General features: G+C 37.9%; 1 protein-coding gene across 5 annotated transcripts in view; it reads right to left on the bottom strand.

Annotated features, from left to right (window-relative positions):
- PHKB (phosphorylase kinase regulatory subunit beta) overlaps positions 1-16472 on the bottom strand; it is a 104333-nt gene that overhangs the window by 83432 nt on the left and 4429 nt on the right. For 2 of the 5 annotated variants that reach the window (XM_087940665.1, XM_087940664.1), the window contains exons 2-5: positions 14732-14830; positions 10810-10824; positions 7434-7523; positions 6166-6304 (exon numbers count right to left, since the gene is read on the bottom strand). In XM_087940665.1, the coding sequence (XP_087796791.1) occupies positions 6166-6304; positions 7434-7523; positions 10810-10824; positions 14732-14786 (299 nt within the window). In that variant the 5' untranslated portion in view covers positions 14787-14830. The remainder of the gene's footprint in view (positions 1-6165; positions 6305-7433; positions 7524-10809; positions 10825-14731; positions 14831-16472) is intronic. The other 3 variants (XM_026713995.2, XM_026713994.2, XM_026713996.2) reach the window with 2 other exon arrangements.

Here is a 16472-nt window from a genome sequence, read left to right as displayed (position 1 = left end):
GCTGGGAAATTCGGGGAGTTGAAATCAACGCATCTTAAAGTTGCAAGGGTTGAGAAATACAGCTACATACAGCCTCCTTTAAATCTTTGCCTCATTTAAATCTTAATTTTCATGTACTGTTTTTAATCTTTTTTTTTTTTGTACATCGCCCAGAGTTTTGTGAAGGAGATGGATGGCTCCAAAATGCAATGAATGAATGAATGAATGAATGGACATTCTTAAAACTCTCTGGTTCCACCGTAGAGAGACTGGATGCAGTAGGAATCACTTTCAAGCATACATAAAATTGGCATCAATTGATTTTGTTTTACCACTTTAAAGGCTCTTTCCTCATATTACAGATACTCTTTATTGAATCATTAATCCCTTCTTTCTTCTTTTAAATTTATTCCCGCTAGAGTTTTGTGAATTTTTAAGAAATACATATGGTTAATGAGCATTAAAAAAACCCTAAGCATTCACTGCCTTTCAAAAAAAAACATTAATCACAAACCTTCAGAGCAGAAACATTATTAATAACAAAATCAATGATCAGAAGAGATGACACAATAGAAGAAGATTCAGAAGCAAATTAATAAAAAAAACCTCTCTACAGGAGCATTTTAAAATAGACAGGCTATAATAAAAAAAGCATCTTGCTTCTTGTGTGGGGATCATTTTTCCCTCAATGTGAAAGACAGATCATTCAGTGGGAGTCCCATCAATCCAAAAAAATGGATGAAGTTTATTAATGCTGTTTTCCAATGCTGTCTATATGTAAAAGAATGCTAAGTCCCAAGTCCCCAAAAGCTAAAGCACTGAACCAAGGAGCACAAATAACTATTAGAAAGATTCCCTAAGATCTGCATCGATCTTCAAAACTTGAGATCTCATACTATCAGGGTGAAAGAAACAAACATTTCAATGACCAAAAAGGTGTCAAGCCCAGGGAAACCGGAAAATTCAGGCAGTTTAAATGAATATAAGATTTATTGGAAGCTTAAGCTTCCCCCAAAAATTGAAACTAAATTGAAACAAGGTTGGAGGACAAACCACTGCCAAAAGCTTAAGCTCTCTACAAAAATCTGACTTACTAACGGTCAAGGGAAATAAGCAGGAATTAAGAAGGCAGTCAAGATGGGCACACAGGGACTCGTGACTTATGACAGGTTTAACCCCTCCATCAACAATTTCAAGATGTGCATATAAGTAAAGGCAATGGAAGCCCTAGCACTCTTTTTAATCTGATTTTTAATATATTCCGCTTAACACGTCTATTGCCGAGTGTTTTTATAGTAGTCCTAAACACAGACAAATTAAATTAAAGATATACATTTTGCAAGTTGACATTTCCCGACTGCAATTCAGCAGAACACCTTAGGTATTCATTAACCATTCACTGGTTAAGAACAGTGGGGCTTCGATTAGCAGTTACCAAGTGTACTTTAGGCAAGCACCTATCATTAGGGGGGGAAATGAATAGGAAAAGCTTTGAAAGGAGATTAGTCTCAGCAAGAAAAAAAATAATTGTGAGGGGAGAGGGGGAAAAAAGCCACTTGCAAATCAGTATTTCGAATGAAGGCAGTGGGGGAAAAAGCTATCCAGCTTTCAAAACCAGCAGAGAACACTAAACCAAAATGAAAGCTAGCCTTCACTGAAATAAGAAACTTTCTAACAGTGAGGACAATTAACCAGTGGAATGGCTTGCCTTTAGAAGTTGTGGGTGCTTCATCACTGGGCAGTCACTTGTCTGAAATGATATAGGACCTCCTGCTTAAGCAGGGGGTTGGACTAGAAGACCTCCAAGGTCCCGCTCTGTTCTGATTGAGCCAATTGGTGAAGGTGATGACTGAGGAACTAGGAGCCAGAGAGTTCTAGTCCCACCTTAAGCATGGAAGCCAGTTGTTGGACTTTGGGCCCATCCGCAGGAAACAGTGAGTTCTGGTCCCACCGTTAGGCATGAAAACTGGCTGGATTGCGGTGGGCCGATCACTAGGAGACTGTGAGTTCTAGTCCTGCCTTAGGCAAGAAAACCAGCTGGTTGACTTCGGGCCAATCGCCAGGAGACACAGTGAGTTCCAGTCCCACCTTAAGCATGAAAACTGGCTGGGTGATCTTGGCCCAGTCCCTCTGCCTCAGCGCAATTCACCTCACAGGAGTTTTTGTCATGGGCAAAACAGGAGGAAGAAGGAGCATTATGCTTGTTTGCCACCTTGAGTTACTGACGAAGTAATAGAGGCAATAAAATAAAAGGAAGGAATAAAATAAAATAAAATAAAATAAATTAATTTAAAATAATAAAATAAAATAAACAAAATGAAATAATAAAATAAAATAAACAAAATGAAATAATAAAATAAAATTCAATTAAAATAAAATAAAATTTAAAAAAATAAAGCCAAGATCATCTGCACCGCACTAGAAAGACTGCGCATCAAAATGAAATTATAAATGACTCTTGGAAGGAAAGAGCCTGGAGTAAGGAAAATAGATGGTTTCCCGGGCACTGCCATATGGAAGATGGAAAAAATAATAATTAACTAACCCCGCAAAGGATTATGGGGTCATTAAAAAAAGATGATGATGATGATGATGAAGAGAAAGGCAGAAAATGTTAAAAGACACCAAAGACCTCTGAAGTTGTTGGAAAAAGACCTAAGTAGCCAGTTTAAAATTCCCAATAATTGCTGTTAAATTCCAACGTAAATCTAACACACTTGGTCTAAAAACACGCTGATGTTCAGACAGAAAAGCATTTAAAACCTCACTAAGTTCCGTCCAAGAATGGTAATAACCCTGTCAGAAGGAATTAAGTACTGTAGCATGTACTGTGAATCGATCAGCTTTTTAAAAGGCACTATGTAAAAAATAGTCTTAACCAAATCAAACCCACTGATTTCAGATAACACATTACATTCATGCAAGAAAATGCGAGCACAGAATGCCAAAGAAAAGAGGCACCAGCCCGATCAAATCAGAAGACTCAGTGGGGACTTAACAACATTTTAAAACGGTAAAACCAATGATAGAAATTAAAAAAAAATAGTGTGTTTTGGGGAGACAAAATGCCATCACGCTGGCACAATGAGTGCCAGCACAGGTTGAATATAACCTATGCATTGCTCTGTTCTGCATCTATTCTCTTGTTTGGGTTAACGTTGCTTTTAAAATATTTCCTATCCGCTTTGTGGAAAGTTCAGACTGAGCACCAATGCATGGTAAAGCCCAGATTTTAAGGTATGTTCATCAGTTGCTATGGCAACAGCATCCTGCACTGAATCCTACTAGTGTTATAATTGACCATCTTTTATAGAAAAGGCAATTTTATATTTAATTATTCAGGGTGTCAAAAGTACTATCAATGATTTATTCCTTATTTATTCCATCATTTATTTATTTTCATTTAGTTCATTTATTTATCTTCTTTTTTTGCTCAGTTTTGTTCGGTTACTTGAATTTGTCGTTGTTGTCTTTGGAATCCTAGATGTGGGAACTATTGAGACAAAACCCAGAGAAAAAGATCTGTGCAATTCATAAAGCTATTCAGATATGCCAACCTCTCCCTATGACATTTTCAAAGAGCCATAAAAATATGGTTTGAGGATTGTTCGGCCCAGCTGAATGACACATCAAGGCCTTGTGGTTATTTTCTATCAATTTTTTTATATTTTAATTTTATGCAATTATTTCAATGCCACTCAAGAATCTTTGGAAACGGAGCAACATGCAAACAGAAGTAATTAGCAAACCTCTTTCAATTATTTCTTTCATAGAAAAGATAATTAAATGCATCACCTTCTTTTAACTAAAAAAGGCTTAACTGATTTGACATGGAAATACATTGATGGAGCCTATTCGTGTAGAAAGTAGTACGGCTGGTGTCTAGCCAGATAAATATAATGCAGAGAATTTGGCACTGGTGTTTTTTATTTCTCTGTTTTAATCATTGCAAACAGAAAACTAACCTACGCAGGACAAAATTTTCAGACCTTTTTCCACTGCTACCCTAGTTTTATACATTATTATAGAATGGTATACCTTTATTGTCATTGCATTCCACAAATACAATGAAATTTGAAAGCTATTCCAGCACAGACCCAAACACCACATCATAATCACACTACAGAGTTTTTTTAATAATAATAATAATAATAATAATAATAATAATAATAATAATAATAAAAAAAAAATTGCAAATGCACTGTTTGATTCAAGACAATTACTGCCTTAGAAAATAAACTGTTTCTCAATCTATTAGTCCTCATTTTAAGACACCTATAAACGCCTCCCTGAGGGTAACAGATCGAAATATGAATGTCCACGATGAGAACGGTCTGTGGAGATTTTTAGTGCTCTAGAGAGGAGTCTGGTCTTTGCAATCTCTTCCAAACAAGAAAGAGAGCAACCGATGATTTTTTTGTGCTGCGTTTATAACTCTCTGGAGCTTATAGTCACAGCACAAGACAGATCTCAATGAAAAGACATCAGTTTAAAGTAGACAAGTCCTTTTTGGCAACTTCAACCTTTTATTACCAAATCCTGTGGTTTATGCACAACTGTCAAGACAATTTCCTATGTTGCAAAGCGATTCTAGTACTTTTGAGCCAGTGTCACAATCCTTCTAGCAGCAGAATTGTCAAGAAGAAAGCTTGGGTGCACAGTTATAAATTACAATTGATCTAAGACAGGGGTGTCAAACTCGATTTCATTGAGGGCCACATCAGGTTGTGTTTGATTGCGGGTGGGGAAGCAGGCACATGGCCGGGGGCGTGGCCAGCTCAACGTCACTCATCAAGGCTTCATTTTCAACCGCAACATCCTTCTGCAGTTCTCTGCTGGCAAAAACAGAGCGTGCGGCGTCCCCGGGCCTCTGTTTTCACTGGCAGAGGGCTGCAGGAGGCCATTGCGGCCATAAACAGAGCTTGGGCGGGCCTTAAACCCTGAGCTCCGTTTCCACTGGCAGAGGCACCGCGGACTGGCCCTTCGCTGTTTCCAGGATGGCCCCATGGGCCAGCCCTGGCCCCCAACCCTTGAGTTTGACACCCCTGGCTTAATCTAAGAAATAATTGTCTTTTATTGGCAAGAATAATCAGCAGACTTTATTATTTGGACCACTGGTAAGCAATCCTTTGGGCAAAGCTTCTAGGATGATGATATATACAGAAGTACAAAATTAAAGATTACAATAAAAACAGAGGTCAGTTAAATATAAGTTAACGAAGAATGAAATCATGCCAAATTCTAAAACTAACTAATGCTAGGAAAAACCCAATTAGTAAAATATATACCAAGTTGAAAGATTTAAACTTAAGGTTTAGAACATAAGTCTGAAAACTAGAAGATGATATAGAAAATAATAAAAGATACAATCTAAAAAACTAGAAATAAATGCCTAGAAAACTAGAAAGTTTTGTTTGCCATTTATACAAAACAAACCTTCAAACAAAATTAAGTTGTTGTCAGAATATACTGACATACAATAGATAGTACAGCTCTATTTACTTTTAAGAGCTATATAATTAGGAAACAAATGGGGTTGATTGTTGATACCTGTATGGGAGTTCTACTGATTAAGTTATTCAAAAACACCTAGTTTAATATATCATCATAACACAAATGTGTTCTATTTATGTTTTAACATGCATTTTGAATAACTTGAAAGCATTTTTAAACACTAGCTTTTGTTATTTTACCTTAACACAGGTTATTTTAAGACTGCAGTACTCAAGGCAGGTGGGATGGTCATTCATTCTCTTCCTACAACGGCAGGATTGGCAAGACTAAAGAATTTGGTTAGAGGACATTGCCTATAGATAGTCTTCGACTTACAACAGTTCATTTAGTGACCATTCAAAGTTGCAATGCCACTGGGAAAAGTGCAGTGGTTAGAACGCAGCATTGCAAGATAACTCACTGTTCGCTGCCAGGAGTTTGGTTCTGACCAGGCTCAAGGTTGACTCAGCCTTCTATCCTTCCGAGGTTGGTAAAATGAGGACCCAGATTTTGGGGGACAAATTCTAAAAATAGCCATTAGCCCGATCTCTTCACACAAAAACTAAGTCTCTGAGAAACACATTTGCAAGACTTGGCTCTGTTTTAATTCGTTGGCTGCTCCCTCAATGTTTGGCCTTGGGATTTAAGCGGAATATACAATTAGCGAGACAACATAAGACATCCTCCATTTACCTGTAGGCCAGAGCCAGGGCCCAGACGCACGCAGCACAATAAAGACTGTCATGAATCTTTGCTCTCGGATTGTCACTGCAGGTTTTTGTGGGGAAAAGACCAGTGGTCGGACTTTGGAAAACTAACACAGTTGCCTTGACTGCCAAGAGAAACAAAGAAACATACAGACTATTATCTAAAGCATTTTCAAACTTAAGCATCTTTTTTTTTGCCTCATGGAAAAAATAAAGCAATAAAGCAAAACTGTAGACAGGATAAATGAGAGAAAAACATAGGAAAACATACACATTTGAGAATGATGCTGGAAAAGCATTTACATTTTGACACCAACACTTAAAAAAAAACATGCAAAAGTAAAGTGAAAGGAACAGAAGTTTGAAACAACAGAAGCTGGTGAAATCAATCTGACAAATTTACCATCCACACTGCAGTGATGAGGACTTTCACACTTTCTTCTTCCCAAATAAAAACAGAATATTTCAGCATGCATTTGTTGCAAAGCTATCCTAAGAAACTAGACATGTGACAGTTTGATAATATTTATTATTTGATGCTTTTGGTCTTGCAGCCACATCTTTCCATCAAACATAAAACAAAATATTTAATAGTTTATAAATACTTTCAGTTATTAAACAGTAATCATTCAAATGTTATTGAAAGGAAAAAACTAATTATTGTCCATTTCTGATTAAACCAACCATTTTAGAGAAGTTTGCAAATCTCTCTCCTTTTGAAAATTATTATTATTTATTTGTTTAGGCTTTATATAAATCGAGGAGATTTTTATTAAATGGCATGAAGGAAGTCATCAATTGTTCTTGAGAAATTAAGGTCAAAGCTAAATATTCCACCAATCAGCCAATATTCCTTTTGAAAGTGATTTATAACTCCAACATGAGGAAGTAGTTGGGGGAAAGACAGTATTTGTTTTTTAAAACAAATCACAAACCAGGTTCAGAAGAAGAAAGTGCATTTCTTAAAATACAGAATTTCCCAAATAACTATATTCATTCCACCATTACGGCAAGCAAGATGGCACAGTTAGTTTCTTGTTTATTTTCAGAATAATCTTTAAAAAGTAACTGTATGGCCATGATCATTACTAATATTAAGCATCATGTGAAAATAATCTTGTCTACATGTAATTATTGAAGGAAACAAATCAACAGCAGCGCAATACAGAATATTTGAATTTTTTTATGATCCCAATTACATTTACTTTGCTCTTTCAATGTTCTCAAAGCGGAAAATAATTTTGTGTGGCTTACCTATACAATAGTAACGATCCAATTTATCCCACAGATTCTCCGCATCTGGTTTTAGCAGATTAATGCTTTTCATGGGCTCGTATACAGAGCCTAAAGGAAGAAATTAGGAGGCCTCAATTACAATCACAGCAAAGAAACAAAAACATTTGCTTCTATTTACTTCTATTGAGTTCAGTTATTATGCCTCACTTTTCCAAAAGGTAACCAGGAGAATCCACAGAAATAAAAACACAGCCTTCGGTTAAAATGGTGATTGTGTGGGGAAAAAAAGAGAAAACCCACTTTTTAGAATTCTTCTTTGCAGGAAAATACCCGGTCAGTATTTCCTGCATATTGAGAAATTTGGTATGAAGTATGAAAAACAACTTATGCAATCCAATCAAAACCAATTGAACCAATTCTGCACCAGCTTACAGTATGCAGTCAAGATGAATTAAGGAATAGCCGAGATGAAAAAGATTATGACTGAAGTGTCGAAGATCTAGAAAAAACTCAGAAAGTATCAGCAAATAATGCATATGTGGTGACCAATCTTGCAAAATAAATCTAGGGCGACTGTCGTGCATTCCAGGAGTTATTCTTTAATGCTCTCCATGCTCTTGCAATGTATAATGGCAACTTGTGGTGGAATGAGGAATCAATCAAGACGCACTTGAATGTTCAGTTGATATGTCCCAAAGATGCTTTTTAAAAGGCAATTGGACTTTCTTGTTTTCTTTTCCCCTTGAAAATACTTTGCTTTTCACCCAAGAAGCTTCTTCAGTTCTGATTGAACACATGGGAGTAGAAGGATTTATTTATTCCCCACCATTCGGTTAAAATCGAAGAAGCTTCTTGGATGAGAAGCAAAATGTTTTCAAGACAAAAAATAATAAAAGTCCAGTTGCCTTTTGAGTAAAGCACCTTTGGGACAATCATGACCTGGATGGTTGAGTATCTCCATAGACATTCAGTTGATTTGGTTCACAACGAGTTGAAACTAAATTTTCACATTAATAACATGTGGAAATTAGCCCAGTACTCTCAAATGGATCTAATTTTATGATTCCTTGGTACTTCTCTACATACAAAGAAAAATCTGACCTTTCTCAACTCAAACATAACCCTCTATTTTCATGTCCTTTTATAATGAGGTCTCTTGAGGAAGAAAAGGGATATTGACAGAAGCCATTTATTTGTATGAATTTGTTAAAAACAGGTTTCCTTTTTCAGCTCTTGACCACACATTATTTAATGTGGTCTGTTTCACTTATGGGGAACTCGTGCCTACCGTCCCTGTCCTATTGTTTCTTTCTTTTTTCTTATTCGCATCCATTTCATATATTTATAACCATGTTTATACTTATACCTGTTATCTAATAATTGTTTAACTAAATAAACAAACATACAAACAAATAAATAAATAAAGTTGAAGTCCACAAGTCTTAAAGTGACCAAGGTTGGAGACCCCTGAACTAAACTAAACTAAACTAAACTCCCTTGGAAATGATGCATCTCATGGCAATATTGAGGGTTTTAAAGCGCTCTTCAAACTTAGCAACTTGTTGACTTCAATTCCCAGAATTCTCCAACTGGCATTCTGGGAGTTGAAGTCCACAAGTCTTAAAGTGGTCAAGTTTGAAAGCCCCCTGTTTAAAATACAAGCAGAGTCTTGGAAAATAGCACTGGTTGGTTTCATTCCTAGGTATAAGGGCTATGTTAAAAAGCCTCTTAATGAATCTCAGATTAAATTACTTTAGGCCAGCCTCTTTCCCCTTGCCATTTTATCCCACAGAAACAATTATTAATAGGGAAACCCTAGTACTATATCAATATATACATTAATTAAATTACAACTCCTTTACAGCACTCCCAACACAAGTTCGGGCCATGGATGTGATCTAATTGGAAAATCACGTAAGGACTCATTTTGCGGGGAAGAGAAAATGAAGTCAACATATTCTAAGGTCTTGATTATTTTCTAAAGCCAAAAATAAATATATAACTTATCAGAATTAAGTATTTTCCAACTACTAGTAGTATAATCCTGCCCATTATCACTTGATTGAGATGGGCAGATATAGGAATTGAACAAACAAATAAAACTAACATAAATAAGTAATATAAGCAGTAATTGGGGGAAATTAACAAACATTACTGCAGAAAAACAAGAACATTCACAGAACCCAAAGACGGTTTGTGGTAACAGCCTTAGGGGAGGGAAGATTTTTTTTTAAGGATGGTTCTATAGGACTGCTCCCTGTTTTTTTTTGCTTCTCTTTTCTGAGATTTTTCAGACAAAGCCATCGATAATAATCTTCCTATATTGATGAATTTGCCTTGCAGCCATTAATCATGGCCATTAATACTGAATTACATGTGAGTTTGCTTGTTTTTTGTGTCAGAAACACCAAGGCCCTTCTGGGTTGAAAGGATTAGCCAGTGACATCACTGCTGCCCAGGGATGCCCAGTTAGAAGCTCCTTTCATGTCCTTATTAGTATGCTCACTGAAGTGGGCATATCTATCTATCTATTTGTAATTACTCACTTTTGAACTGCTAGGTCAGCAGAGCTGGAGCGAAGGATAGGAGCTCGCCCTGTCATGTAGCAGCTTTCGGGTCTCGAACACTGGATTTCTTATTGTCAACCCAGCACACCTAATAACTATGTAAGCCAATGTGCTCCTCACATGAGAGTACCTCAACTTCACTGCAATATTTCTGCACAGAAGATCCCAAGATAAGCACCTGAGATAGATTAGGATGGTGAGTTGTATGCGTTACTTAGCAACAGCTTCGGACAGTCACTGTTCGTAGTTACAACAATGATGAAACACTAACTTTGTGACCAATGCCTGTGTTTATGACCTTCATAGCATATCTCTGTCATGCATTCACAAGTCAAAATACATTGACCTGTGAGGGGTCCTTAGGGCTCTCTGAGCTTGGTGGTTTTCTTGCAGATGTTTCATGGCCCAAAATAGGTAACATCGTCAGCACTAGCCTAATGATATTACCTAGACTGGGTCATGAAATGTCTGCAAGAAAACCACCAAGCTCAGAGAGCCCAAAGGACCCCTCATTTCAACCCTGAGCTACAAAATATTCTCCTTTATCAGTACATTGTCCTGTGTGAAAACATGATAGTTGTGGTCATGTCATTTTTATCTTAGCGATTATTTGCTGACTGAATTGTGCTCACTTATACTATGGACATTACAGATAGTAGCTATCTGTAGTAGATACAGTGGTAGGGAGTGTTTGCCCATAGGTATTTCCATAACCATTTTTTTCTAAAATGTGAGTGGCAACAACAGTGCTGAAGCATGGAAACTATGCATAACAGAGTGGAATATAGTATATAACGACAGGTAAGTACTGCAAAGCATATACTTACAAGGATATCTGCCATCTGCAGCCCACATAGAAATAAAATATATGTTATTACAATCAAAACATAGTCTCTGTTTCTCTTATTATTTTAGGAAGAAAATGCCACTTTCAGTATATTCTTTTAACACATTCAGCTGTTACAATCCACATGACAGTAGCAGGCATGCACTGAACCCATTTTCAGCATCTCCAAGAAAGTGAAGCATTAACTCACTTTCATCAGCCTCCTTCACCCAAGGTCTCCATTGGAAACGGATAAAGGATTTCTTGCTTAGACTAAGATTTAGCTTGAGCAACAACTACTTATCCTTATTTATCCTTCTTTTCAGCTTGGTCATCCCTCCTTTATGTAGTATGGTTACCACTTGCTTCATTGAATGAGACAACTTGGTACAGCCAATTCTTTGCAGCCAACTTGCGGTGGGACAATTCACCATGGTTGAGTGGGCCATGGTGAGTTATCCTAGATCTTCAAGGAGTATCTTTCATTCCTACATGCTAAATATCCTTTAATTGCACCTAATTAAATGAAAGGGCATTTCCATAATTTACTTTTCCATTTTTCTTGAACTGCAGTGAATTCTGTATTTATAACATACAGTTGTGAATTATTGCTATTTTATTGTTCCTAGTAATGTTTTCAGGGTTAGCTAGCCAATGATGCCATTAAAGTTAATTATCATTTAACCCATCTGGAGTTCAGAATCATATATCAAGGTTGGGGTTAATCAGGTAGTTTCAATATAAAGAACCCAGCTTTCTAATACTGCATTTCCCATATGAAAATAAACAGGAAATAGTGTGTGAATTTAAAACATACACATACAATAATAGCAAACTGATACCTTCCCATAAGTAACCAGCTGCAAGAAACAACTATATATGTCACATTATCAGGATATCCATTTTGGGTGACAGATTTTAATCAAAAACATATTCAATGACATGTTGTCCATTAAAAATGTCAAATACTCTGCTTAATAAATCCTGGATTGAACTTGTATTGATTTATTAAGTTAGATTTACTGTTCCCCTAGTAAAGCCAGCCATTCTACAGCAACCACTGCGTGCCATCAAGATATGAATATAACTCCATTACAAATGAAACACAGAGAGATAACACACAAATTTCTGTCACTGCTTATCTTCAGGAGAAGCAAGGGAATCATGAAAAAATGTTTTCCTATCAATCCCTTCCCCAATACTCAGTTTAAAGAAGAAGAAAAAACACCAAAGCACTTTAAACCTCCTATCAACACCTTTGTAAACCAGCATGTGTAAAATATACAGGAAACTGTTAGTTTTGATAGGCTGCTGTGATATGTTCCCATTCAAATTATAGTCCCTGGGAAGAGGGGATAAGTAGTGTGCAGGCATGTCATGACAGCGGAGGAAGCAAATATACAACAACTACTACAACTAGACATGACACTTTGTGACCTTATGACCTGCCATACTGGCAGAGACCTCCCAAGGGCTTCATGAGGTCATAGAGCAGGCCCTCGCTCTAACTAGAGGCATGACCTCAGATCAACCACCCACGAACTGCCAAAGGTTCACTTCATTCATGGATCAAAAGAGAGAGAGAGAGAGAGAGAGAAATACTGAAGAAAAATATGTAGAGTGAGAAAGAAAAGTTCTAATTTTTATTCAGGGCATATTTTAAACAGGTCTCAAGGGACCCAAACAGAAAGCCAGTAAGCACACAACTCCACAAAGGCATTTAGAAAAGGACATCTAAAGCAATAAAGATCTTATAATTTAGAAGTCTAACTCCTGAATATTTGATGTAATTGTTTTACTAGAAAGGAGGTCGTGTGGCTGCAAAAACTGAGGGAAAGCAAAATCTCCACAAATTGTGATTGGATTTTCATGTCTAGTTTAAGGAAGACTAGGGGAGACATGATAGCACTTCCAATATCTCAGGGGCTGCCACAAAGAAGAGGGAGTCAAGCTATTCTCCAAAGCACCTGAGGGAAGGACAAGAAGCAATGGGTGGAAACTAACCAAGGAGAGAAGCAACCTGGAACTAAGGAGAAATTTATTGACAGTGAGAACGATTAATCAGTGGAACAGCTTTCCCCCGAAGTTGTAAATGCTCCAACACTGGAAGTTATTAAGAAGAGATTAGACAGCCATTTGTCTGAAATGGTATAGGCAAGGGTGGGATTCTACCAGTTTGCACCTATTTGCTAGAACTGGTTGTTAACATCCTAAGCAGTTCGGAGAAAATGGTTGTTAGAAGAAATTCCTGGCCTAATCCTGTAAGGAAGGCAGGAAGGAAACATTCTGGTATTGCTTAGGGAAACTGCCTCTCCGTTAACCTTTATTACATTCTTGGCAGGAATAAATTTCCTGTCTCAGGAACGTCTCTGGAGTTTCCCCGCCCCCCACCTCCTTTGGTACTTTGCTTGTGTGGAGTGACTATTCAAAGTTACAATGGCACTGCAAAAAGTGACTTATGACCATTTTTCACACTTACAACTGTTGCAGCTTCTCCACAGTCATGAGAGGCCAGGCAAGGAGATGCGTGCCTCAATGTGAGTGATATTGAGTTGGCCATGCCCAGCCAATAACATGACCACCAAGCCACGCTCACCCAGTCACATGACCACCAAGCTACGCCCACCAACTAAGCCACGCCCACAGAACCGGTTGTTAAAAAAATTGAATCCCACCCCTGAACTAGGGAGAAATTTCCTAACAGAATAATTAATCATTCTAACAACTTGCTTCCAGAAGTTGTGAATGCTCCAACACTAGATGTTTTTGAGAAGAAATGGGAGTCATTTGCCTGAAATGGTATAGGGTATCCTACCTGAGCAGGGGGTTGGACTAGAAGACCTCCAAGGTCCCTTCCAACTCTGTTAATTCTGGATTGAAAGTGAAGTGGATAAGTGCATTATCAACACACACACACACACACGGTGGGTCTGTTTATTAGTCTCTCACTTCTGGGACAAAAAAAGGGGAAATCACATAAATATCTGGTGACTGCATGTCATGTATTGCAGGCACGTTTCTCCAACATTTCCTGGAAATTCAAAACTCTGACATTTCATCGTTAAGCATAATTCTCTCTGGTGCGGGGAAAGCAACCTGAAGGATAATGATCATATTCATAAGCTGAGTAAGGTGAGCTGATAAAACAAATTAAGGTGCTGTCCGAAAGAATGAGATTGAAACCCACGATTACTCGTTTTTCATACTCTTCTTACAATGTAATGGAAAAATCCTTTTATGATGTTCTGATGGGACATGCTATCTTCTTCTGGCCTCATTATCAGCTCCGCCACGAACTTGTGAAAAAGTTTATGTTGTACACAGGTGTGGGATCTGATGGGTGTAACTACTGGTTCGGTGATTTTTACGTTTTGCTGATTTGAAATTTCTGCTGTGCAAAAATCTAACTGGAGAGCATGGTTGATGATGACTCTTGGCTATGGATGTGTCCCATTGGAGAATATGAATTATGATACACCCAGAGGGTGGGGGGGAAAACCAGGGTCAAGGGTGACAATGAATGATGTGTCTCAGAGTTGGCTACACCCAGGCAGCGCTGGCATGTTTACTCCTAATAAATCTTCTTTAAGTTTTGAAAATCCGGCTAGAGACTCATGATTTAAATAGGGGCAACTACCAGAGCCCTGACATTTAACAGATGTCTCACTTAATAACTTGGGCTCAATTGCAGATGTAAGTCGAGGACTACTGTACTATGAAAGAATGGCATCAGCATGGTTGTGACCAGGTCCCAACAATCGTCAAAACTATCAATCATGGCAGACATAATAGCCTTTTTTAAGCTGACACTTCACATCAATAAGCAGCCATCCTTTCATCAATAGAGTGTCTGCTTGGGTTAATATAGCCACATCACCCCAAAACACAAAATAAGAGACCTGTTAAAGAGTCAACATACTTACCCGACCACAAGAACACACGAGACGTGGTGCCTCTGTCAGTATTTGAAGTGGCCATTTCAAGCTGTTGCAGCTAATCACAAACGTTGCCAGGCTAAACTACTGCAATTTTTTGAAAATGTTTAGTGAGGGTTAGAAGCAATCAGGTTTAAATTAAGCAAAAAGCAGTGTTAGCGAAGTTATTCACATCACGCCATAGACAATAAGGAGGATAGTTAGATTAATTGTACCTTAGGTTTTTAATTATGTACTGCAAAAGTTTATTTTCCCATGTTATTTTTTCTTTTTAAATCACTGGCTGAAGCACCATTACTTACAATTACATAATGCCCAATTGCTGTGCTACAGCAACAATATTATTCAACTAATTTCTTTAAATTATGTCAGACAATATTGAGTGTTTACAATAATGAAAGAATCCAATCAAATAAACGTCATGGCCAAATCAAAACTGTTTGCTCTTGGGCTAATGGAACATGTAAGTTATTTGTTAACCCAAAGAGTACACTTGGATATTGTACATTCCTCAACATATTATTTTGTGTGACTCTTAAGCTTCCCATTAAAGAGTCCATAAATAAGTTTTAGGTTTGCCCAGTGGATATTTCTATTTGCTCAAACCCCATGCCTTATTGAACTATCCAGTCTAAGATTTATAATTACTGAAGTAGCCTTGAAAAGCTCTACTATCATTTCTAACATAGGCATCAATTACTTCTAACCCACTCCTGAGTTAACTAATGGTATCAATTAGGCTCTGTTGGGTTTTTTGCTATAGATATATGCATTAAAAATTCTTCCCTACTCTGCAAATATATGAAAAAAAAAACCTGTGTGGTTATTTATTTGATTCCTATCACACTTCATTCAGGAGCCTCTTCTTCATAACTGTCATGCCCCTGTCGGAATCTGATTCGGAGGGGGAAACTGAGCAGCTGACAGGGAATGGGAGTGTGGCTCCGTTGGCTGTGGAAGAAACTGGCGAAGGGCAAGCCCAGCTGGGCAGAGCAGGGGAAAGGTAGAGCAAGGGAGAGGGAATTCGGAGAAAGACTCAGGGCCACCACCCCCTCTTCATCCTAGGGCATGCAGGGAGGAACGGAAAAGGGAGCAACATGAGTTGTGTGGCTTATGGGGGAGGAAAGGGCCCTGATTCTCTTCAATAGCTGCAGCTGGGAACACAGTGTTTAAAAAGGGAAGCTACGCACAGAGAAGTTGTTGGAAGCAAATTGTGAATTATCTGGTATCGTGGAGGATTATCTGGGTTCCTGGCGTCTTCCCAACTGTGTGTGTTTGGCTGTGCTTTCAAGACTGCAATTCCTTCTCCTGCCCTGTCAAGTTAATTACTGCAAGATGGTTTGTTTGAATTTTTAGTTACAGTTTGCATGTACTTAGTTTTCATACTGAATTTTCTTCACTTAAAGGCTGTTCCTGAGAGAGGTTTTCTCCAGCCAAAGATAACCTAAACTTTGGGGGCAAAGTTGGAGATAATTAAAGAGACTCTTCTTGCTTATTTAACTTTGTTGCCTTTGTGCCACGCCCCTTTGGGTCATCACAGTAACTTTCCCCACAACGCTGTGCGGTGAGTTGAGCTGAGAGAAAGGAACTGGCTCTAAACCCTCAAAACAGCATGTTGTGTTAAGGTAGGACTAAAATCTGGGTCTCCCTATTCCTACAAGTAGTCCTTGACTTAAATCCGTTGGTTTAGTGACTGTTCAAAGTCACAATGGCACTGAAAATAATGACC

This window comes from Pseudonaja textilis, chromosome 11 (assembly GCF_049901715.1).
Source record: "Pseudonaja textilis isolate UNSWEBS1 chromosome 11, rPseTex1.2, whole genome shotgun sequence".
Taxonomy (NCBI): Eukaryota; Metazoa; Chordata; class Lepidosauria; order Squamata; family Elapidae; genus Pseudonaja; species Pseudonaja textilis.
The sequence above is the reverse complement of the archived record's forward strand: the minus strand, read 5'-3'. Positions and strand labels throughout refer to the sequence as shown.